Genomic DNA, 24,866 nt, shown 5'->3' with positions numbered 1-24,866 from the left:
AGGAAAGGCAAGCTACAGGGAAATAAGAGTTTAAATCTCCCCATGGATATAAGCTTAGTATTAGAGAATGTTCTGGAGATAACTTCTTCTGCAACTTCCACTTATTTCTGAAGATAACTTCCCTCTTGAAGTATAAACAATGTTTCAAAGTATTTAGTCATGAGTTACATTGTTATAGGGAATAAAATACTTTCTGCTTTCCTCCTCATGCTTGATTAAAAAGTAATTTCTTATTAATGATTTTCCTGGGCATTTGAAAACCCTTAAGCAACATTTTTTCTCAGAAAATCTTAAGTGTTATCAGTCTGGATTTTTTTTTTTAATGGACTGAACAATTTTTCCACTCTTAAAAAAAAATACCTTTTTTAGATGCCATGAAATGAAAAGAACACTATAGAGAATAACTGAAGTGCTTGTATTTTGGCTCAATCACTGTTTTTTCATCTGCTAGAAAAGAATTTGAGTTTTTGAAGGTATGAAATACTATTTTTGTTGTTTAATTTAGAATTAAAGCCAGTACATCTAAAGAATTCTTTTCACACAATAATTTAGGACACCTAATGGGTAGATAGGTAACTGAGGGTTGTAAGGATGTGAATGCCTCCTGTCATTTTAAGACCCTGATTGTGTGATTAGATCAGATATATGCTGCTATGTGTAGAATTTTACTTACTTCTAATGAAGTTCAAAGTTTACCATGTAGCAATGTTCTGGCACCTGGGACAAACCAGCCAGTACAAATGCTTATGTACTTGATGCACCTGTACTTTCAGAAATGATGATAGCTGTATATCCCCCATTAATAGAAATTGAAGAATCAGGATTCAAGGCAGAGGAAACAGCAAGGTTCAAGAGCTAACTTCTTTAGTCTATTAATATATTGAATGCCCCTTCAAACTGATATTTTTGAATAATGGAAGGAGGTTGGGTTGTTGAACATTCGGTCAGAAGGAAGGTATGCAGGAAGATGATCAGGAAGAAACCAAAGGGATTGATGAAGCTGGCATCCCTGAAGGAACAAAGAAGCTAAGGAGAATGTGACAGGACAAGTAACTTCAGAAATTTTAAAAAATAATTAGACAGATAAACTGTAAGAATCTTAGATTAGTTTTTGTAGGTGTGAAATAAAGGCCAGTTCTTAAAAATAATAACACAGGTAATTAGCTGCAATAAATATAACAAAAACCAAACCCAAACCAACTTATCCTCTCAAAGGAATCCTAGCTGTTCATAAAAATATTTTTTCAGCAACTCAAACTTTCAAAGGAATTAGGTTTTGTAGAATTTCATTCTTTTCCTAGTCCTTTGTTTCCTCCTCTTCTCTTTATTCTTAAGGATTGAATAACAATAGTTATTATGGACTACTGTTAATGAAAAGTTTACTCAGAGGATATCAAGACAGCAATTTTTTAACCAAGTGGAAGGATTTCTAAATCAGTGAAACAGGCTTATAAATTATAACCATTTAAATTAATTGTTTGAAAATATTCAGGTGGGGAAAAAAGAGCATTCTAGAAAAAAAACAAAAGTTCAAGATTATTCCTGTCTACTTGCTTGAGCTAGACTTGGTAAGCTGTAGGTCACTCCTGAAGTATCCATTGTCAGAATATACCACAGAAATTTTGCCCCTGACTTCTGACAAGATCAAGGCACTCATAACACATTCTTCTCATCTGCTAAAGCAGGTTAAATATTAAATTATTGTACGTAAGCAGTACTGCCAGACTGTACAACTCTGGGAAGTTCTGGATGAAGTTCTTTCTTTAAAAAGACAGTAAGAGCTCATCTGCCATTGACCCTTTTCAGTCACTGCTTTTTCACTTCCCTGCTATGACCTCTCTGACTTTTATTACTGAAATACATGAAAAGGTGACAGACTTATAAAAAGATGAGAGGAAGCAGTATATTTGTAGGACTGGACTGATTAATTCTCACTGACCTCCATTACAATAATGATATCAACCAATCCACCGACTGAAGTGATAATGAAGTAGAAGTAATTAGGGTTTAATAAAAAATCTCCCTTAAATTATTCTTTCAGGAAATTAACTTACATTCTGTTAAAGCTTGCCTGCTGTCTCATGACAGGCCTTATCAAAAATGATGAGCAAAGAGTAGGAATAGCCTAGATGCATTTATCTAGTAATCGCTCATGATATTGCAATGTCTGCTGAGTTACAGTCTCCACAAAAAATCAAGTTTGAGTCTTATGAAATGGGTAATGTCATTGCCTCTCTGTAATGTTTTTTTTTTTCTTTTTAAAATAAGTACATTTCAAATGATGAAAAAAATCTCTGTATCTCAAGAGGCTTATGTGAGCGAGTAAAAGTAGGATTCATTTTCAACAGACTTCTTTAGTTTAAAAAGTTAGTGTCAACTTGAAGCAGAATTCACAGAGTGATGCTCAGCTTCCTGGGCATTACAGGTAGTTCATTGTGTGCATAAACAACTTTCAGTACTTCTCTGTTTGTTGTGCTCCCCACAGCAACTTTTGTGTCTGAGCAGGCATTTCAGAGTATGCATTTAAAATATCCCCACCTTACAGGAATATCTTTACAAGAATTTTTATTGAAATGTTTTCAATGTGTTTTTAAGCCTCAGTCTCTGAACTTACAGATTCCTAATTGTGCAACATGTGAAATAGATGCTGACATCTGCTAGCTAAGTGTGCATTCACTTTCCAGTAGACTATTCTCCACTTTCCTCCTGTGTACAGCAGATGATAAGAAGGAATAGAAGAATATGACAAGCAAAATAAAGACAGAGCGAGCAAGTGAGCGGTCTCAGTGTTCAGATTAACACAGCAGACTTAGCAAACAATCAATTTTGCCTCAGGATCTGGGCTTTTCAGTGTGCTTCAGAGTGGGTGTTTTCTAAGGGGTGGTTTTGTTTATAGTTTATTTTCTACCTTTTCTGAAGGAGAGACTTAGGACTCTTAAGGAAGCTGGAAGAGTGGGCTTTAATTTCAAAACAAGTCAACTTACAAAGGAAAGTCACTTCAAATGTATTTACCATACCGTATCTGCCATCAATTTTTAAAATTATTATTTTTTTAATTCTTATTTTATTCTGTTTTTTCAGTTTGATCTCTATTTTAGTTTGAATGTATAGCTTGGAGTCTCTATGCTTCTGTATACAAAGTACTGTCTAACACACACGAGACCCTGAAACAATGGGGGATATATTATTTTTTTTTACTAAATATTAGAGTTTGAGATATTGCTTGTAATCATAGCTGATTAAAAAATACCCCTTTAGAAGTGAAGTTTTTAGTTTGAGTATGTTAATTTCTGACAATGATATGATTTCCTCAGCAAGTTATTACTAGGCTCATTGCAGGTAAGTCTTTAACATTTGGTAGATTTGGTTGAAATGTCACCGATAAAACACTTGAAAATTTTCACAGAATTAAGGTAGCCAGGCTTCAAAGGATCACAGCAAAAACTCCAGGAGAATGAACTGCAAATTTATTTCAGTAAATCAAATCAAAATAAAATCAAACAGTTATAGGCAAAATAAAAAGGCAACACATAAAGTGAGAGAAAAAAATGCTACAGTATGTCAGGTAAAACCAAGTTGCTTGCCTAAATATGAAATTATGTCACTACGGTTTTGCATTTCTATTTTTGACACAGAGTTTTAGTCCGAATGCAACAGAAAGTATTGGTTTTACTGGAAAAGATAATTGAGTCTAGCAGTTATTCACTGTAAAATTTTAATTTTCCTTTAATATTTTAATGTAATCTGTTCCATTATGATAATGTTTTATAATGGAATTTTTGTCCCATAAAATGCTGTTGAAGTGTAGCTTATTTGGTTATATGAAACAGGCTTTGAACATAACGACAATAAAAGGTCCATAGTACTTTGGAAAATACATTTATAAGGGTTCATGTTTGCAGACAAGGAAAGGAAGTTTAATGGAATCGAGACTTTAACTACAGTCAGACACAATGAATATGTAGTTTGGAAGCTGATTTTTTTCCATTAAGTGTTTGAAATAGAGAAACATCACTTTGTGACTGCTTGTTTTCATGGTTATCTTGGTACAAGGCTCAGCTTCAGGATGCCTGCTTGTATGCAGCAACTTGCTCTTAATGTCTGGGGCCAGAAATAAGGAGCTGTTGATGTAGAGCAAGTTAATAATGACAGGCAGGACCATTAAGTGTGTACATGTGGTAAAACCTCCTTGGCTGTGCCATGGCCAACCTTCTTCTCCCTGCTGCAGGAGCGTCGCAGCTGGGATGGGTTTTTGTGGCACTGGGCTGGTAAGGAATGCTCTGTGCCCCTCGTACTGGGAAAAAAAACCCAAAACAGTTGAAAAGGGGATTTAAAAAAAGGGAAAAAAAAAGAATTAGCAGGATATGTATAACATCCTGGGAGTGGGGAAGGATAGCAGTGAATGCACCATGTGTAATGTCTTTCCCAGTCTTAGTTGGCTGAGGGCCCTGTGACATGGCTCATGTCCGATTTCCTTCCCTGCCATCTTGAGGGTGAGGATCTGTCCCCTCTGCTCCCTGTCTCCCTTTGGCAGGTGTTGTTTGCTCTTGCCTTGGGCTCCTGGCTGCTCACCCTGCTCTCCTGGGGAACATGGCCCTGTTGGGAGCCTCCTGTGTCCTCCCACCAGCCAGGCACAGCTTGGCAGGGAAGGGATGGAGCAGTGGCTGCAAACCGCAGCCTGAGTCACCCTAAAAGCTGCAGTGGGGAGTGGCACAGCTCCATGGGCAGCACAGAGAAGCAGAATGGGTCATGAGGATGCCAGGCCAAAAGGACTGCAGAAAAGAGTAGGATGATGGAAAAATATTAATTTTAGTTTCCTAGTTTTTGTTTGACTGATTTGCAGTTAAATCAAGGGGATTCTTACTTTCTTGTCCAAATGTTGATCTAGAAGCTTTTAAATGTCAACAAAGAGGAAAAGTGCAGAGCATTTATTTTCCTTTAGGTTGGTTTCTATTTGGTTGTTATTTATTCTGCAGCCTATTTTAAATACATGTAAAGACACAGTCCCCTTTTTCAGTAGTGAAAACACTTATTTATCTTTCTTTCCCCTTTAAAATCACTCACATGCCTGAATATTAACTTCCAGATTAATTTCTGGGGGAAAAAAAAAAACGTGAAGAGTTTAAGTCAGTTGTCCAAACATTTTTTGCTTGAGCACTTCTACAAATCCTTAATTTTTCTTTCAGACCGCCAGCCACCTTTAGTATAAAATGTAATTTTTGAAAATTGTGTGCTTTGACACAATGACATTTCAATTAGCAATTTTTAATAAAGCTGTGAAATGTCAGATTCCTGCAATGGCAGGATCTCAGAAGTCCAGAAAGCATCCTGCAGAAATATTAGCATGCACCTTCTGAATTTTTAATCCTATTGAAGACAAATTAAGTATCTAAGTGCTTTCCTGAATGGTACTTAAGCACATCGTTAAGCCCTTGTGTTAATTAGAGTCTTATGCTTTCCCTTTTTGAAAAAAACCCACCCTGATTCTGTTGTTCTCTTGAATGACAATCTCAGTTCCTGGGATCTGAGTCATGGAAACTGGAAGGCTTATTTCAGTGATGAATCAGGCCCAAATTAATATCTTTAATGTGTCTCTAGACTAGAACTTGAAAATAAGTACATTAAACAGTATCCTCCATGGGGCTGCACAGGCAGAAAGCCCAACATGAAGTTCATTTGGTAAAAACTGTTATGTACACCAGTTAAATGAATTAGAGATTTTTTTTTCTTCTGTATTTAAGGTGGATACAAGTGGAGACTAATTAGGACATGGAAAATAGCCATGGTAGTATAAGACTTAAAACCAGTTCCATCTGGGGCTTGGAAAAAGTCTTTTTAAAAGAATGAGAAGCTAAATTCCCATTTTATCAGTGTGCAAATGGCTTTGGGAAGTCTGCCGGTTGCCACAGTGAAGGAAATTATTGTGTGAATAAACACAGATAAATTGGCAACCTGCACAGTATTCATTTTTTCTGATGTAGTTTGTGACGTAATCTCTTCTAGATAAGAGCCTTTAAAGATAAGACTGTACTGTAATGGTTACCATGTCAAGAATAAAATAGCCGACCATAGGCTTTATTTTCTTCCTGCCAAGAAGGTGTTTTTTTGCAAAAAGAATTTTATTTTAGAGCTGATGTTATGTTGAATGAATAGTTTAATATATTCTTTAAGGAAAGACAATCTTTATGCTTTAAATATATTTTTTTTTAATTTGTCATGTAGTGAAATTCTTTCACATAACTTACACTTGGATAACAAATACCTCCGTATTTTTCATTTGCTTTAGAATTTGAAAATCAGGTAGGAAAAAAAAAGTGAATTCTTAAGATATGTCATTCTTCTCTTTGTCATTGGTAAGTGTACCAGGATCCATAGGAGGAGAATACCTAAGTGAAATATGGCTTTATATACCAATTTGTAGAAAATGCTGTCAGCTGCTTTTGTGGCAAAGGTATAAGTGCATTTAAAAATAAAAAAAAATAAATGGAAAAATGGAGGTGTAATGGGTCTGTAATTCCTGTACAAAGCCCAGCTAAGGCAGTATTCCAAGCTGATAAATGCACACACAGGCAGGTATAAATCTTGGTGTAAACTAGTGTTAAATTTCATTTTAAAAGCAGATTGAATTCATGGGGGCAGGGGGGTTGTTTGTTTTGTGATTTATTTAAGATGGAAGTAATAGCCCCAACTGGATATGCTATTCCATCAGTTTTAAAGCTTTCATATTGTTACAGTATAGGTTGACTAAAGTGTGTAACTTTGCCTGCAGAAAGTGCAGGGTCTGATCCATTACGGTTTAGACTATCCTGTAGTTGCCATGGGGTGCGTGTGTGCCTTTGTGCGGGTATAACAATGATTTCCTGTGGGACACGAGCTCAGGAGTAAAGGTCCTGAGCCATCCTGTTGCTCATCAGTGAAACACAGGCCCTGATGTGCTTAAAATTTTGCTCAGCAAGTCTTGTCTAAGGTCTCTGAAGTGTTTCTGTGGAAGAAAAATGCTGTGAATACTAATCGGAAGTAATTTGTAGTTTAACTGGGGAAGAAAGCCCACTACTTGTGGTTTGGAGTCTCAATGAGTGATTCAATTTAGAAAAACAGAGCATAAAAGTATGTTTTAGGGAAGCCACTCTGATTGTAATTATACTGGTGAGCTTCTAATTTCTGAGCAAGATTTTTTATGTGGAAGTAAAAGAATTGAAGTGACACATGGCCCATGCTAAGGGAGTTGTAAGATGAGTGTATTGAACAGATGAGACAAAGATGGCTGCTTTGATTCAAAAGAAGAGGGTAGAGTAAAAACAAAACAACTCCACAGATCCACAGTAGACGGCAGTGCAATGTTTAACATACTCTTTTGAATAGATAAGGAAGATTTCTTGTGAGTTATCTTTATTCACGCTCATGAAACCATGAGTAAATTACTCCAGTAACAAAAAATCCCTTGAGGCTAATATGCTTCTAAAATTGCTGATAAATCCATCAGGATTTCAGAAGGTTCTCTGTTATTGTGGGATTTAGTGCCATAGGCAATACAATAGTTTTTGTTTTCTGCTTTACAGATGTGTGAAAAACTGTCAGACATTTGAGTGAAATTCAAAGATGCATGCCATTTGCATGTAGTGTGCTGTTTACACACCTGATAGTATTATGATGACAATTTGTTTTTATCAGTAGCTGGGAAATTAGTAATCAGCCAGAAAATACTTGGTGAAGAAAGTACAAATGACAGCTTTTAAATGAGAAGTAACTTATTGCTTGGATGATCTAGAACCGGAAGAGTATACACAGGTATGATTGTTAGCCAGACATTAACCTAGCGACCTAAAGCTGAAAGAAAATTGTATCTCTGTAAAAGTTGTAAAGCTCACTGTCTTCGGGCCTTCAGAAGCTTTTTATATTAACCTCTGTGTTTAACAGACCTTTCAGCCTGTCACTGGGAAGGGAGAAGAGTACCAGTAGCACTTAACCCTGTTCTTGGAGATGGTACTTTTCAGATAAGAGTAACATGGATCAAACTATGATCCCCTCTCCCCCAGCCTTTCTGCATTTACTTCTGCAAAGCTTTTATCTGAAAAGTAACTGGTTTACCCCAAGAGCTCCCCTGAAACATGTTAAAACCGATTCCTGCTTATCTCCTGAGTATTGTTTCTTAAATGCTGAATTGCATGGTTGAATGGTTTACAAAAATAATGACTAATGTTACTGGTGGTGCAGCAAGGAAAAAGAAGAGAGAGTTGCTGGGCTGCAGCAGCTATTGTTAGCATGTGCTGGTTAGTTTTACAGATACTTATCTTTTGTGACAGAACAACTGTCCCATGCTTTGAATGCTTTGTTATAATAAAATGCAAGTTGATAGGGTAAGCGACTCATTGGAAAACACAGCTTGCCATTTTGTGTGCTGCTTTCACTTCAGGTGCAGCTGTGAATATGGGGACCAAAGGCAGGAGTCAAGTTGGATTGGGAAGGAGCACTCATGGCAGAAATAGAGGGATAAAGGGATAAAAGAGTCTCATCCTGTGTACGTATCTGACTGCTCAGTATGCTGGTGAGACTCTGCCTGATGCTTGATTATAGCAATCGATCCTGTGTTCTTACTAAACCCAGTTTCAACAATCTTGTCTGTGGATGCACTCAGATTTTCAGTGTGTGTGTGTGTGTGTGAATGCTCATAAACTTCAAACCAAGCTAACCAGAGACTGGGAGAAGAGATTTGAGTGTCAGGAGCTGCTGTGGGACCATGAAAGTCGGGGGCTTTTGTATGTGGGGGCTAGAGCCTGGAGAGGAGCAGGGTGTAGGTTCCTCTAGCAGTGAGATTCCCCTGGGCTGGAGAGGAGGAACAGGACAGGGCTGCCAATGCTTCCTGTGAGTGCTTGGTGTGTTCACAGGGACGCTGATAAAAGCAGTGTTTTTCTGTCTGTATTTGATCTGTCAGGCTGCCTCTCTCTCCTCTCTTGCTGTATGTCTGTCTGCCAGTGTTGGGAACCACCTGGATCTGGGGATGTGGAACTGTAGCAGCCCTGTGTCTGTCAGGCAGGGAGATGAAGATTCACCCTGGTTCCTGAGAGTAGCATAGATTTGGCTACTCAGATGCTTTGTGTGATTTTTGCCAGTGTTTGTGTAATTTCATTTTTTCCCAGGAACAGGTTTACATCTGTTCTTATATCCCTGTTAAGGAAGTTAAACAGCACCTAATTTAACAGTGATGTAAAAAAATCCCACTAGCAGAACCTCATCCATGTTTACTAGGATTTCTTCATTAACAGTTGCTTCAGTAATTCAGCTTTTAATACATTAGATGTGTTCTCTTATGCTGCTCTGATCAATTCACTTATTATGGTAAGCACTACATAGAAGTCTTAGATCTTTAGCTGCTGTAGTTACAACAATTCTTGCAGTCTCCTTCAACTGTACATCCAAGGGTTGGCTTTTTTTAAATTTTTTTTTAGAAAGGTCTGTTTGTCTGTTACAATGCTGATTGTTACTATTTCTGTCCTTACCCTTTAATCCTTTATGTTCCACATCCTGTATTTTGACTTCCCTTACTTTTGTTCAGGGTAGATCAGCAGATGTGTCTGGCAGACCTCTTCTAGTCTCAGTGCAGGTACACAGGCTAAACAATCAACCAGTGGAGCTGTGCCCTATTAGGAACAAACAAGGCAAGGAAACATCTGTGAATGTAGCCTCTGAGGCAGGGAGAGAGCTTTTGTGCTGAAAAAGTTCTATTCTGTTAGTGACGTTCGAAACTTTGCCTCATTTCCTTGAAAACAGAAGGGACATGCAAGAAACTCTTCACACGCATACTGTTGTTCTGTGTGTTGACAATGAGTGGTTCAAGGTGTCTTTTAAAATAATTTTTTGTATGTGTGTTATATGCTGTGGTAAAGTCCATGGTGGGTAACTGTGTGCTTTTGGTTAGGGAAAGTTCTCAGAAGTGAAGAAAAGGATTTCTTTGAGAGCATCTGGCCATGGGAGAAGCTTTTCCAGGGAACAATAGGATAGGCAGTAATAGATGGGCAAACTGGAGAGCTCACACATTGGAAGTTTTCTTAGAGTCATGGGGAAGAAACACAAAACTAGGCCAGACATGATGAGAAGAGGGAAGATTTTTCTGTTAACCCAGAGGAGAACGAGTAAAGTTGTTGAATCTGTAAGGGCTATTGAAGATTGCTAGTGTGCCAGGCAGGTCTGGAGGAAAAGAGCCCTTGTTGCAAAGACATAGTTGGGCAGAAAAGGTATTTGTTTTTAAATGGCTGTATTTTACCTCTGTCTCTCAAAAGAATGTGGGTTTTCAGACAGAAGACAGTTTTTCAAGTTTGTTCCAATAAAACACCATTTCTTTCAAGCACTTTCGGTATTTTTTGGTGTGTTCATTTTAAGGAAAAGGTGCAGACAGATCTGTCTCAAAGCTCTGGCATGTTTGAAATCCAGTCACAGCATAAAAGTTAAAAAAATATTCTAGCTGGTGAAATAGATTAGGTCACCTTTAAAGAAATCCAGCTGACTGCATTATGAGGACTCTAGAGAGAATTTGAAGAAAACTTTGCATACCTTGTTGGGGAAACTTTATCGTGAGTGTGTTTTAGAAATCAGTTCTCAGTCTTAGCAGTTTGTAGCACAATTCCTGCTGGCTGTAGAAGATATTGGTGAAGCTGCAGAGCATGTTAGGGTACACCAAATGTGGAATGACAGAAATGAAAAAAACCCATTGCCCTGCACCAGACTTACTTCTTTGAAACCCAGAAGGAGCACAGTTCCTTTGAAAGTGAGAATCTCTCCCAGTAGAGGAGTAGTACAGATGTGGGTTTTCTGAGTGACTGGGGCTGGTAAGGAAACTTTGCCCCTGTGGTGTTGCTGCTTTACTGCCTCAGGCCTGGGCTGCATCTATGGTGACTCTCCAGGAACAAGAGGAGTAGCACAATTCTTTGGAGATTTTGTTGTCCACACCACACCTGACCTTTCTTATCAAGAAGAGAATTTCCTTGTACATGCATTTCCTTTTATTCAGGCAAGTCAGGTTTCCTGTTACAAACAAATAAACAAATAAACTAACCAAACAGAAAACTTCCAGTTGTGCTCATGAGTGGAATTGCAGTTCATATGTGATCTCTTTTCCCTGACCTTCAGAAGGTTTTATACAAACATAGCATTAACTTTGTTCTGTATCAACAGTAGTCTAGTTTTTTTCCAACCTAAATGATTCCATGATACTAGGACTTTGGAAAGATCCAGACTGTCCTCTAATTTTAATTACTTTCAATTAATTTTCAAGTGTTAAGTGTTTTGAATATATACCTACTCCCTGCTTTAGAATGCTCAAACATAATTTGCCTGTTCCAGACCAAGGGAGATGCTGCTGGAAAGCTTAGTGTTTAAAACTCTCCTTGGGTCTGGGTCTGCCTGTCTTCAAGTCTTACCTTACTGTGATTTCTGTTTTTCCTAAAATTATTGATAAAGTGATTGCTTCAGAAGTTGAATTTGAAACTTGAGACAACTCTCTCAGAATTTATGCACATGCAGTTGATTTCTCTAATAGCTTGTGAACTTTGTATGTCTCTGATATACATTACTTAGCTTTCTGTGAAGAGGTAATATTAGTTATATAAGAAGCAGCCTTCAAAATGTCAGTATGGTTTTTGAAAACATAGAATAGTCATGAAGAAAACAGAAAAACAGATTACAGGATGAGTTTTCAAAATCAATAAATATTGAAAAGGCTTGAAAAAACAAACAGCATTCATCAGAGGGTAGGGTTTGTTTTTTTGTTTATAATGGCTATTGGAAAAGGGGCTGCAAAAATTCCAGGATTCAGAAATAAATTATTTCATGTTCGAGCTTGATCAAAGCAATTTCTAACAAAGTAATGGAAGATGTGTCTATGCATATGAGATGAGGGAGAATTTTAAGAATTGAATTTAGTGAAAGAATTATAAGGCTTATTAGTCTTATTAATTGTTCTGCTAAAACGAAGCTGGCATTATGGGTAGAAATTAATTGATCTTTTAAAAAAATACACAGGACTTATGGTGGATTTTTAATGGATTTTTTCCAAGAGTTTGAATAGTTGCAAATTTGGAAGATAAACAGCTTGAAAGTTGAGACTAATGATGTTTTTAGGAGAGGTAATAAATAATGATTGAAATTACCATGTTAAATTTAATTTGAGTAAATATTGCTCAAAAGAAGACTTAAAATTCACCTGGAGACAGTAATGGTTTGTTAGTTAATGAGCAGAACTGATGGGTGTTAACTGAGGCACTGAAGGGAAGACTTTCAGCTGGTGTATTTTGGGACACCTGATTATGTCATTTCAGGGGTTCAAGTGTCTCTGATGTTTGTGTGCACATACCTACTGGGTGATGTCTGGAAGTGGTGTATTTGAGTAAAAGCTCCAGCTTCTTTAGGTAGTGCTTGCTAGTTGTGCTTTGAGAGTTTTCTCAAATTACAGCAGCCCTGTAATTTTCAAATGTTACCTGAAAATGTATTTTCCTTTTTCTATAGTATTAGTAAATAGTAAGAAAAAGTCCTGAAGACAAAACCTGTTTTGTTTGCAAGCTTTGGGAGTTAAAGTGCAAGTTGGACTGTTACTAAATTCAGGTCCTTTGCTTTCTGCAGTACTTCAAGGTGGACTGTGTACATGTTTGTTTATGAAATACAGTAAATAAATAATACCTTTATTGAGTTTGCCTTGTCTGAAAGTGGTACTCATTCTTCTTGAGCCTCACAATTCATCTGCTCATGCACAGCAGTTTCAGCGTGTTGAACAGTTCCTCCACACTTGGTCTTGGGCAATCAGTCAAAATCTCTTGTGAGTGATGGCTGTAGGGTTGGCTGGCATTTAAGGAATCCTGTTTTGATAAAAAAAGTAATCTTTTGTATGTACCTTCCAATCCAAGCCTTTCTGTGATTCTATGAACTGCCCCATCACAGCATTTATGATGCCCTTCAGCACCTGAAGGATATTTTATTAATAAAGTAATATACAGAATATCTGTTCTTAAAATCAGACTTTACATCATTTATCACATTTTTCAAATATTGAGAGTCAAAATCAACCAATAGTGATGCCTAAACAAGTTAAATGCTAGTACTTCTTTTTATAATATTTATTAGGAAAACTAATAATTTGTCCTCAACCATATATAACTGGTGAAAAATCAGCAAAGTAACTTTCTGTGCTTACTAGTCACATTTTCTTCATGCATGAAAAATGATGCTGCATTCAATTTCATTGTGTTTGACGTTCCAAGTATAAAAAGAATCTCTTAACAAGGTGAAGTGACATGGTGAAAACTTGCAGAAGTGACTGGAAAATCTCTCTTATGCCATTCCCATCATTTTTGTAGGGTAGTATATTGCTTTTCCATTTGTCAGATTTCCCTTTTTAAACATCTTTTTCTTTTTTTCAGTTCTTCTGCCACTCTATCTTTTGACCATCTTTGTGTGTCCAGTATTTCACAGAAAACGTCCATTTATGCTAGTGAGAATTACCAGGATATTAATTGCCCATTTATTCTAAAGCAAATCCATTTTTTTTTTATTTAAGTATTGCATCTTGTTAGAATTGATATTTACATGAACCAAATATTTGCTGAATTACTACTGAATCATTTTTCAGTGAGGAATTGTAAACAGCAGCAGTGACTTTAGGAAAGTCACTGCTTTGTTGATTTCAACTCCTTAGCTAAAATGATGAAATACAGGTGATTTAGCAAGGTTATGGACTCAAGAAGCCTGAATTTAATGAATTACGAGCACCATTAGGTTTTACTACACTGCATCTAGTGCTTAAACATAGCCCTGACGACTAAACCCAAGTAAATCCCATTAAAACTTTTTTGGCTGAGGAAATGACCATCATCCATGTGTTAAAACATGGAAGTGCATTTAGAGAAATTAAGTAAGTGTGATAAAATAAGTGTATTTGTAGCAAGACATGCACTTGCTGTTTTTTCTTAGGAATGACTGCTCAGTTGATGATAATTGTATGTGTTTTCTTGTGGAATCCTTCAATTCTGGCAGATAACTGTTTCCTTCTAGATATACCAGTGTATAGTTTCAGTTATTTTTTATGTGTATTTCTTATGTGCCCCAGTATATGATAAGCTGTTCCGGAGAACTGATCCACTGTGAGAAAGTAGACTTTGGCGATTTTTGTTTGTTGGATTGATAGTTTCCATATGAAAAATCTTGACAGTTAATTTTTAGTGAATTCGTGAATGCTTTAAGTATTGCTCTTATAACTTAGCAAATTATACCTATTTCAAGGGGTTTATATTTTAAATGTAAATAAATTAATTGAATGGCAGAGCATGTACTAATTGATGGAAGGAATATTAGTTTCTTTTCTGCCTGTTTAAAGAAAAAAAGTGTATTCAGTGACTTTATGTTACTAATGAATAAGGATTTTTCCCAATATATTATAGTAACAAACAGACTGTGAATTAAATATAGAGTAACACCTTTTAGGAAGTAAAATATTTCTATTCCTTTGTATTACAAGTAAGTGCCATTTTTGTCAATTTTATGAACTTGTCTAGAAAGGAAATTATACTTGATAAATAATTTAAATTCAACTGCAAAACTAAGATTATTGAATAGTTTAACTTATTTAGCATAAAGTTGCAGTCTGGACAAAGGTTCTCCAACATTCCATTTTAAGAAATGATTTGCATCTCATTAAGAGGTATTGTCACTCATCAAAGTAAGAAAAAGAAAGAAAAAAAGAAGAAAATTTAGTTTCTATTAATTATGTGACAAATGTGTGTGTACTCTTATTTTTCTAAGAACACTTAGCTATGCATTTGTAGCAGGGAGCTATAACATATCCATTTCTGAACTTACGAAAAATGCAGGGTTTAAATTATCTCATGCATTTTATTGATATGTTTTCTTTCCATAGTAGGAATTGAATTTTATTTCCTTCTGTGATATGATAGGTTATCTGTTAATAAAATTCTTTCCTTTTCATTTGTTCAACCCAGAAATATGAATGTCTCAGAAATCATGTTGTATTTTGCTAACATCTCTACAGTCTTTCAAATTCCTTAGTTCTGCAGCATGATTATTTTGAAGGTGTACTTCAATGAAACACATAAATGGGCACTGAAAAATAGTGTAAAAAATGACTAGTGCTCATGTGAGAGTTGTTTGAATGTAACTTTGTTTGAATACTTTTACATTTCTTGTCATTTGCCGCTTTGTGACCATAATATAAAATTCAACCCCACCTGTATTTTATTTTACCTGTAAAGCTTACTGGTTTACTTGTATTTACATTTGTTCATTCTTTTGTGAGCTTTTGAGGACAGGAGACAATTGTCACACTTAGTCAAGTAGGTAACTTGTGATTAGCTAGAAGAAGGCTAAGGGGCTGAGAACATTTTAGACTCTGTCTGCATCACATACTGCATCCAACCATCTGAACACATAAAATTCTCTTAAATTTCATTGCAATCCTTGGGATTGACCCTGGCTGGACACCAAGTGCGCTCCCCTTCATCCTGGTCTCAGCTTCACTCCTGAGTTTTCTCTCTTTTCCCTCCCAGCAGTGCAGAGGGGCAGGAAGTAGGTCAGTTCATCACACACTGTCTCTGCCACTCCTTCCTCATCAAGAGCAGGACCCTCACAGTCTCCTTCTGCTCTGGAATGGGGTCCCTTCCCACAGGATGCAGGCACAGATTGCTCCAGTGTGGGTCCCACCCCAGGTCACAAGTCCTGACAGTAAACCTGCTTCAGTGTGGACTTCCCACAAAGTCACAGCCTCCTCTGGCCATCTGGTTGATCTGGTGTGGGGCCCTCCACAGGCTGCAGGTGGATTTCTGCTCCGTCCATGGGCTGCAGGGGCCAGCCTGACTCATCCTGGTCCTCACCTGGGCTGCTGGGGAATCTCAGCTTCAGGGCCTGGAGCACCTCCTCCCCTCCTTCTGCACTGACCTTGGTGTCTGCAGAGCTGTGTCACTCACGTATTCTCACTCCTCTCCTCATCTACGGTTTAAAGTTTTTCTTTTTTCCCACCTTTCTAATTATCTTCTCCCAAAGGCTCTGGCACCATCACCACTGGGCTTGGCTTTGGCCAGCAGTGGGGCTGCCGTGGGGCTGACTGCTGCTGGCTCCCTAGGACATGTGGGGAAGCTCCTCACAAGAAGCCACTCCTGTAGCTCCCCCACTACCACAACCTTGCCAGGCAAAGCCAGCAGAGACCGTGCAGGTAGAAGCACTCAGATAGCTGAGACCTACAGTTGATTCTGTGCTACCATCTCTAGGTTTATTGCAGTGCAGATTGCTTCAGCATTTGGGGTTTTTTGTCTCTTTCCTTCCCCACCTGTAGAATAAAGACTGTAGTATTTAGTAGCTTTACAAAATAATGTTGAGATTCTGCAAAAGATATTTGAGATTAAATACCTACCAAATAAAAATTACTATTATGTTAGTAGAAGTAAAATGGTTGAATTATTATTATCATTATTTATGCTTTAGTTACAAACAGTACCATATTAAGAAGAGAAAAATAAGGAAGAAATTGAATCAGTCACTTTGTTTTTGCAGGTTCTTTCATGCTGGTGAACACATCTGGAAGATTTGCGGGACAGAAAGCTCACCTCCTGATGCCCCATCTGAAAGAAAATGATACACATTGTATTGATTTTCACTATTATGTTTCAAGCAAGAGTGGAGCTAGCCCTGGCACTTTGAATGTATATGTGAAGGTTAATGATGGTCCTATTGGTAACCCAGTGTGGAACACATCTATCACTGCCACTTGGAACAGAGCAGAACTGGCAATTAGTACTTTCTGGCCCAATTTTTATCAGGTATGTCTTGCTTTTCATGAAATTTCATTTCTCATAATATCTGCAGGTTCTTAATCATCATTTTAACTTTATATCAAAGTACCTTTCAGTATTTCTAGTTGATCATCATCTTAATCACATTTTTGTACATGATGCTAAATGTTTGTTTTTACATACATATGGCTGTGTTTGTATGTTTACACATATTTATAGAAGTGTATGAAGTGCACACATGCTCTAAATGTGGATGAACTAATTATGTTGAAAAAATTCTAGAAATTTTGCCATTGATTTCAGTCAATTAACTCTGTTTCTCTGTAATAAATTCACTCGTTCTTTCAGTTCATTAGGGATGCAGCAATTGGATGCAAATAGATTTTGTTACAGTACAGTCTTCAAGTTTGATTTAGATCAGCAATACTTGTTGCTTTCGAACCAGCAGAATCCTTTGAATCCTCAGTTCAAGTCTTAACTCTGAATGCTATATCCATTTGTCCAGTAGTAAACATAAATACAGTCATAGCTGTCACAGGAATGATATTTTGAGTGCATCCTAAAAATTCAGGGGGAATTTCACTTGACAGTCCCTTAGGGTACTGCTTTTCTGTAGGAAGGTTTAGATTATACAGTTACTTACTGTTCTGTAGTAGTTCAATGTTTTTTCTCCTTCTTCCTGTGAAAAAGTCTGTGTCTCCACAAACAAGTAACTTACTTTAATAAAAGCAGGCCAATAGCATACAGGTGTTACTGAGGCTCCTCCATCTTCACTTGAAGTTTCGAAAATTTGAATTGTATTTTATTTGTTTGCCTGTGTTGAATATTGTCACCTTACTTATGGTAAGTAAGGTACTCTGGGAGACTTCAGTGGACTCCTTTCTGTGGCTGCAGCATCTGATCTGTGAGGATGTCTCAAGTGAACTCAATATGTCCTTTTTGAACTCTTTTCTTCTAAGTAAAAAAAAATGCTGAAGAACTTTCTGGAGTCTTTCCCCTATGATTGTACCCAAAATGAAACAGAAAGTCCTACTCCAAGAGATGAGTTTGGAGGGCTAGGCACATTTTATTCTTGGAATGTGAGATGCCTGGCAGTTGATGCAATACTTGCAGACCCAAAAGAGCACCCATATTATTCATTTCCTCTTGCCTCTGATAGTGTGTTCCTAGGTTGGATAGCTGGTATTCACAGGGTCTGCATTTGCATCCAGTGTTCTACCCAAGAATCTTAGGAATTGCTGCAACTGCGTTGTCAGGACTTCCTGGAGAGGATTCAGGGTAAGCTTAAGGACATCTCAGCAAACTTCATGATGAGGATATTTTATAATTGTCTGCAGGCTCGATGAGGTAATACTCTTGTGCTTTTTGAGGAAGGGCAGGCATATTAGCAGAGCTGAGGTTCACCTCAGCTGTGTGGGAGAAGCTGTGTGCTACCTGACTCTCTGGAGCACAAGGCTGTATCCTGATCACAGAGTCCAAGCTTGGTTTAGTCATACATCTCTCAGCATGAAAGGGCAGTATGTATTTTGTTGCCTGTCAGAGTTCAGGAAGTGTTTAGATGATGCTCTCTGTCATTTGGTTTGGTTTTAGGTAGTCCTGTGGGGAACAGGGAGTTGGTATCCATAATCTTTAAGTGTCTTTTTCCCAGCTCAGGACACACCTATGATTCTCTGCCCTTACATCAAGATCTCATGTTAACAATTTGATGCCAGTGTTGAGAATGCCTTCCAGTGCTGCCAAAAAGCCTTTCTGTCTTGACTGAAATAGTGAAGACCAGTCTGTGTTGTTAGCCTCAATGGATGGTGGGAGAAGAGGATAGAGCATCCCGCAGACAATTTTGTGGCTGACATTGGATGTAGCTCAGTGGTTTATAATGTGGAATGTACTGGAAGGTTTTGTGAACATGGCGAGTGGTTCAGGAGTACTGAATACTGGGTAAATGTGTGACTGTGTCATTTATGCTCAAGTCTGAAACGTTCCCATCTGTCTAGTAAATTAGTAGAGGAGCATCCAGTTTTCTGTCTTCTGAAAGGAGTCTGGTTTTTATGCAGCAGAACTGCTGAGGAATCAGCAGTCAGTAAAGAAGAGGGCTATGCTTCAAAAGTCTCACTCTAGCTTTGAATCAAAAGGCTGATGTGGACAGGGGGATTTTAGTAGAAGAAGACTTGACTGACTATTAATTTTGAGGTAAATTAACATGTTCTTAAAAATACACAGGACCTCCAACAGTTTCAAATGTTCATTACTAATGTTATTAATAATAATTTGTGCCAGATTTCTGACTGTATGATACATCTGACTGATGTCTGAGTAATATGGGTATTTGGCCATAGAAACAGAAGGATAACCTTTCCCATCCTCTTTTTCCTCAAGACCTGGCCATCTGGACTGTTCATTATTTGTAGGTGAACCCTTACATGCTTGGATGTGGTACTGCAGTTTAGCAGATTGCCACTCATCAGCTAATGGGTAATAGATGCCTGAGCCTGTCTGTAATGGATTCTGTGTGCTTTCCTTGCTGCTGGAAATGTTGACATTTTTGCATAATCTTTCTTTCATTGTGGAGTATAGTAAGTAATTTTCTTTGCATTTGCTGCGTATAGTCTGAAATAATACCTGGTTAGGTACTGCAATTTAGCTGATGTGCCAGAAGATCTCATGCTATGGTAATATCCATGGCAGTGCAGGGAATCACTGTTAAATACTGTAGCTTCACTGGTTTCATTGTAAATAAGCTCATTTATTTTCGAGGAAGTGCTGTCACCAGTTTAAGAGCTTACAGTTAATTGTCTTCGTTTTTGGTTGCCTCCATCCTCTCAGAGATTTGTGATTCAATTTCCTCACTTGAGTGCTGACATTTGCAATTTTTCATCGTTTCTGAACTCCTTTCATCAGTTTTCATGCTTTTTCTTCTTCACAGAGTTTGTTGTGGGGGAAGACAGGATGTTAGCTGCAAGCAGCTGGGAGAAGGGCAGAAAGAGGAGAGAGGGTATATGTGGATCTTGTGAGAATATGGCCCAAGTTAGGTGACAGCTCTGGTGATGGTAGGAGTAGTGGGGAAGGCACAGGACTCACCTAATGGGTATATAATATAGTTCCAAGTCTGTTTCCTAAACTGCTATTCATTTGAGTCCAAAACTACAACCTCCTTTGGCACAAATCCATATGTTCCACACAAGACCTCCAAAATATGCAAGACTTCCTCCCAGTGATTTTCTGAGTTTGTCTGACCTTACTGAATATAATTAAGAAAAGCTCCTTAAGATTTTTAAGGAATGATGGAGCCCTTATTAACTTTTCTTATATGAAGGTTGTAGTTTCCCAATGAGTAATCTCCAAGAGAAGACGTGACATTGATAGGTGAAGGGACAAAGCAGTGTAATTCTGTGATTGTCTTTGTTGTGTTTTACATCACATCACCTGTGTAGCCATCCACATCTATGAATGTTTTGTAATTCCATTCACTTAGCAGAACACCTACAAGTTGTCTAGATGCAAATGAAACCAAAATGTACTACAGAACTCTGAGAACAAATTATATATGATAATATTTCAGGGTTACAATATTTATACAATTCAGTATTTTTTCAAACAGTGTGTTGTGTCTGTTTTGCTGTTGAAAAACGTAGGCAAAATAACTCCCACTAAATGGTAGCTGACTACAAATCAGATTATGTAGTGTTGACTGAATTTTAATCCAGCTTCTAAAGATTTATTGGTTTAAATCATGTATTGCGGACGCATATAAGCAAAGTGTTCAAAAGATTTAATAATTAACAGTAGTTTATTATTGTAGTACCAGTTGCCCAAGCTTGTAAATACTGTTCAGGTTGGGTTTCTATTTAGAATTGACTCGTTAGAAGTACAGTATTTGAACTAAATAATATATTTCCTTTAACGTAGCCATTTCTTTTTGCCAGTTAGCTATTTGTGTATGTTGCACACCATAGGTAACCTGTACTACGTATATATCACAAATCACAATTATAACCTGCATGTAACCACCTTAATTGTTGATTACTTGCTGATTAAATTGTCAAGCATTCTGTCGATGAAGGATATATTTAATTTTGTAATTTTTCATGATCTTCCAAGTACTACTGCCTAACATTTGCCATTGATTTTAGGGTATGTCTGCACTGCTGTCCAGTTAGTGATAACAGTGTGCTTGCAGTAACATGGGTTCAAGCTGCCAAGCACCTTCTGAGAGTCCAAGATAATCAGCACAGCTTGTTCTTTTCTGCTGTGCCTCCTGGTCTCTGAGCTATTTGTTTTGAAGTAGCTGGTGTATTTCTGCAGGTACTAGTCTCATTTCTGTTTTATAAAATCGCTTTAGGAGTGCTCCCCTGAGGGAGCATTGCCTTCCTCTTTTTAACATTGTGCCCAGGAGAAATTTGTTTGCTTTGCTGAGCTGTTGTCTGTTTGGTGCATCTTAAGCAAGAGCATCAAGGAATTTATTGTACCTTTGGAGACAGCCTGCAAACAAAACAAAGCTTCACACAATTCCTAAGACCTTCACCCCCTTCCTAACTTGGGTAGAATTAGAATGTACATAGAAAAAGAAAAGTGAACATTACATAGATTTTGCTGGTTAGTGACAAGATTGTTTTCAGATTCTTGGGGAGCAGTCTCAGTAGGTTGAGAGGCTCTAAAATTGATGCTTTGAGATAAAAGTCATGAAAACACTCCTCATCTAGTGAGGAGAGGGTGACAGAGTTTTGGGGTTTTTTTGGGAGGGTGGGGGTATGTTTTTATTTTCTTTAATGTTTCGAGGTTTTTTCTCATTTGGATTTTTTATCAGGAGTAGAATCTGGTGATGCTAGGGTTTTTTTCCCTAGGTTATTAACGATTCTCAGACCAATAAGTAGTATTTAAAATGTATTATATATTAAAATCAAATATATATTATATATAAATATATTTAGAAGTGTTATCATTTTGGAACATAACAATATGCAAAAGCTACTACTGAGTTGAGTGTGGAGAGGGGATTGTGTTCCCTGCTTCTAACCCTTCAAGCAAGCAATTTAACACCGCACCACTGCAAGTCACACACCATCCCCTTATCAGTTTTTATATTTTGTATTATTTGCTTTGTACTTTGCTGGAAGTCAGTCATGGCAGCACTGAACTGAAACAAATCTTGTTTAAATAAAACAACAAACACTGCAGATTTAAAATCCAGAAATTGAACTGAAAATATTAAAAACAGCTTCCAGTGGAGTAACACAACTGTCTGTGCCACTGCACCATCTTTAAATGTAAAATCCTATGAAGCTGGACTGAAAAAATGGGGAAGAGCCTGTCAGTAACTCCTGATCCTTTTTAGTGAGGACACAAAGGAGTTACATGGTATCACTTCACAGAGATGAGATTTACCCTTCACCATTCTGACACTTCCCCTTGTAAATTAGGAGTTTAGGGAATAGGAAGCAGTAGATCCAACCTAACCTTTTAAATCTGAACTTAAACATACATTTGTTTCATAACCTGCTTTGTACATGTTTTTCTTGGAGTTTGGCTCATGCAATGTGCTTAAATCCTCATCTAGGACAGAGCATTAAGCTTCTTATTCAGTAAAAGTTAGGCTCACATTCTCATGTGTTGCGTGTGTTGCATTCAACTGCACACGTACAGTTCCTGAACTGTGCTTTGAACTCCAAAGAAACTTTGAAATGCATATTGCATTTTGAAAAACAAACCTGTGTCAGGCATCTTAAATAGTTCTTCTTCATTGACTCACATGCTTTGGGAATAGCTGTTTTGAGAAAGATGCACCAGGGCAAACCACATACCTAAATTAAAAGCCCCCAGCAGTCTAAAAATGGTCACAAGTAAGGAGGCATGCAATTTTTGTCATATACACAAGGCTCTGTTATCTACTTGTGTCCCTTGCTCCTAAACCAGAAAAGCATTCAGGCCTTCAGTAGAGAAACACAAGACAGCAACTGGTTTAAAAAACAGAGAGAGAAGAATAAGATTTAACAAGCCTTAATGTCAGGAGTTCAGTTTTCTGTCTGGCTTGTTTGTTTCTTTGTGGTCTTGGGTTGGCAGCAGCCGCCAAAATGTTGTTTCATGTTCTTGAGTGCAGGTGTGAGGGCCAGGTGATAGTTGTGTAGGAGAGTTGGGGAGGGAAGTTGGCATGAAGTGAATTCCCAGCCAGGGAGGCCTGAGCACAATTTAGGCAGCCCACGTCAATAAGCTGTGATGGACCTCTGCGGGCCCGGGAAGGTCCAGGTCAGGAACCTGCTTTCATATGGCTTTGATGAGAAAGCAGTTGCTGCTGTTGTGATAAGGCAGGTAGTCCTAGGGTGAGTCAGAAAGGGGAGGAGAATTCAGCCCACAGGGTACAAGTCAATGCCAATTTTCTGGAGAGAAACTGTTCCCAGTGCCTTGTACAGTGCAGTCAAAGAACAGTGCCCTGTGCAGTAAAGCACATCAGGGAGAGAGGAGAGTGCAGCCTGCGATGCAGCACTGCCTGCACTGGGGATGCAGGGGGGCAGGATTGCAACCTGAGCTTAAGCAGCTTTCTTAATACTCCTTTCTCTTTCTTGTTTTTGCAAAGTGCTATTTTTAAGTTGTGTGAAGGACAGTGTTTATATTAGGTACAATCCACCTTTTGACTGAAAGTGTTGTAATTTTGCAGCAACAAAGGCAGGAATTTACAGAGTGAGGTTGTGTGGCAACAAAACCTGTTTATTTCTATTGTTCTTTGGAACAAACGAGTTATCTTGAGTTGCACATTTTCAGCAGTAAGCATTTTTGTTGGTGAGCAGACCCCCTTTCTTTGTTCATATGTAGCAAGGGGAAGTGGCAGGAATGAAAAGCTAATTTTGCTCTTCAGTGAAGCAGGGAGGATCAGGGACAGTGCAGTGCTAAGCCGCTTCCCTGGTTCCTGTTTGGCAGGCCTGCTGCGGGGAGAACGGTGTAAAACAGCTCTCAGGGCAGTGCTCAGCAGCTTTTCCTGAGCAAATGAATTCCGTGTTTTAACCAGTTGTTTCCGGACTGATAAGGTGGTGGAATAATAGGCAAAAAATCCAAGGGCCGCCCAGTCTGACGTTGCTGGAGTGTTTTCTCTGGTTTGACTGGAGTCTTTTGTATTGCCTGCAGGTGTTGCATCAGCCATGAGAAAAGGCAAAGTTTGGAGGTGGCAGTGAAAAAGTTAATGTTTAGATGGCAAGCTACTTTTCAAATGGGAAATTATGGAGAATATTGGATGCAAAATAAGTTTCTAGGTTTCATTTCTAGTGAATTTACTAGGAATACTGATCCAGATTTGTGAAGAGTCTTGACATCCCTATTGTAAGGTTTTCAGTGTGTAAATGGGCTACCAGTAGTGTTTCTCAGGTTTCTCTCTCTCACCATGTGTAGCACTCTTATCAGGACTTTCAGAAACCTGTAATGCATAGGATCAAATTCCTTTTTTAATTTAAAAAGGGAAAATGTTTAGTTAGCAGATATTTGGTCCATAATCTTCATTCATCTATTCAAATAAAACAAGATACTGATTTTGTATACAGCAATTGATAGTATTTCACAGCCTGTGAACAGAAGAGGGATTATATTCCTACACTTGGAATAAGCTGTCATGTTTGTATAATCATAGAATGAGTTGAGTTGGAAGGGACCTTAAAGATCATCTGGCTCCAAACTCCAAGCTCCTGCTGTGACTGGGACACCTTCCATAAAACCAGGTTTCTTAAAGCCCCATCCTGTGAACTGTATCTTTGAACATTTCCAGAGATGGAGCTCAATTTCTCTGAGAAACCTATGCCAGTGTTTCACCACCCTCTCAGTAAAGCTTTTTGTACAAGTATCTAATCAAAATCCATCCTCTTTCAGTTCAAAGCCATCGTTCCTTGTCATATCACTATGTGCACCCAGGGTAAAGTTGGCTTTCTGGGCTTCAAGTGCACATGGCTGGGTTGCTTTGACCTTCTCATCCAGCAACACCCTGAAGTTCTTCTCCTCAGGTCTGCTGTTAATCCATTCCGACCAGTCTGTATTTGTGCATATTTTTATTTCTGTATATGAATCAGTGCCTCTGAGAATGGTATGTCACTATTGACTTTAGTGTCTCTT

The 24,866-nt window shown here is 38.0% G+C and overlaps 1 protein-coding gene across 7 annotated transcripts in view; it reads left to right on the top strand.

Moving 5' to 3' along the window:
* PTPRM (protein tyrosine phosphatase receptor type M) overlaps positions 1-24,866 on the top strand; it is a 449,216-nt gene that overhangs the window by 117,979 nt on the left and 306,371 nt on the right. For all 7 annotated transcript variants that reach the window (XM_058830649.1, XM_058830647.1, XM_058830643.1 and 4 more), the window contains exon 3: positions 16,546-16,811. In XM_058830649.1, coding sequence (XP_058686632.1) covers positions 16,546-16,811 — 266 coding nt within the window. The remainder of the gene's footprint in view (positions 1-16,545; positions 16,812-24,866) is intronic.

Source organism: Poecile atricapillus, chromosome 2 (assembly GCF_030490865.1).
Source record: "Poecile atricapillus isolate bPoeAtr1 chromosome 2, bPoeAtr1.hap1, whole genome shotgun sequence".
NCBI classification, from domain to species: Eukaryota; Metazoa; Chordata; class Aves; order Passeriformes; family Paridae; genus Poecile; species Poecile atricapillus.
This window is presented reverse-complemented; position numbering and strand designations above follow the sequence as displayed.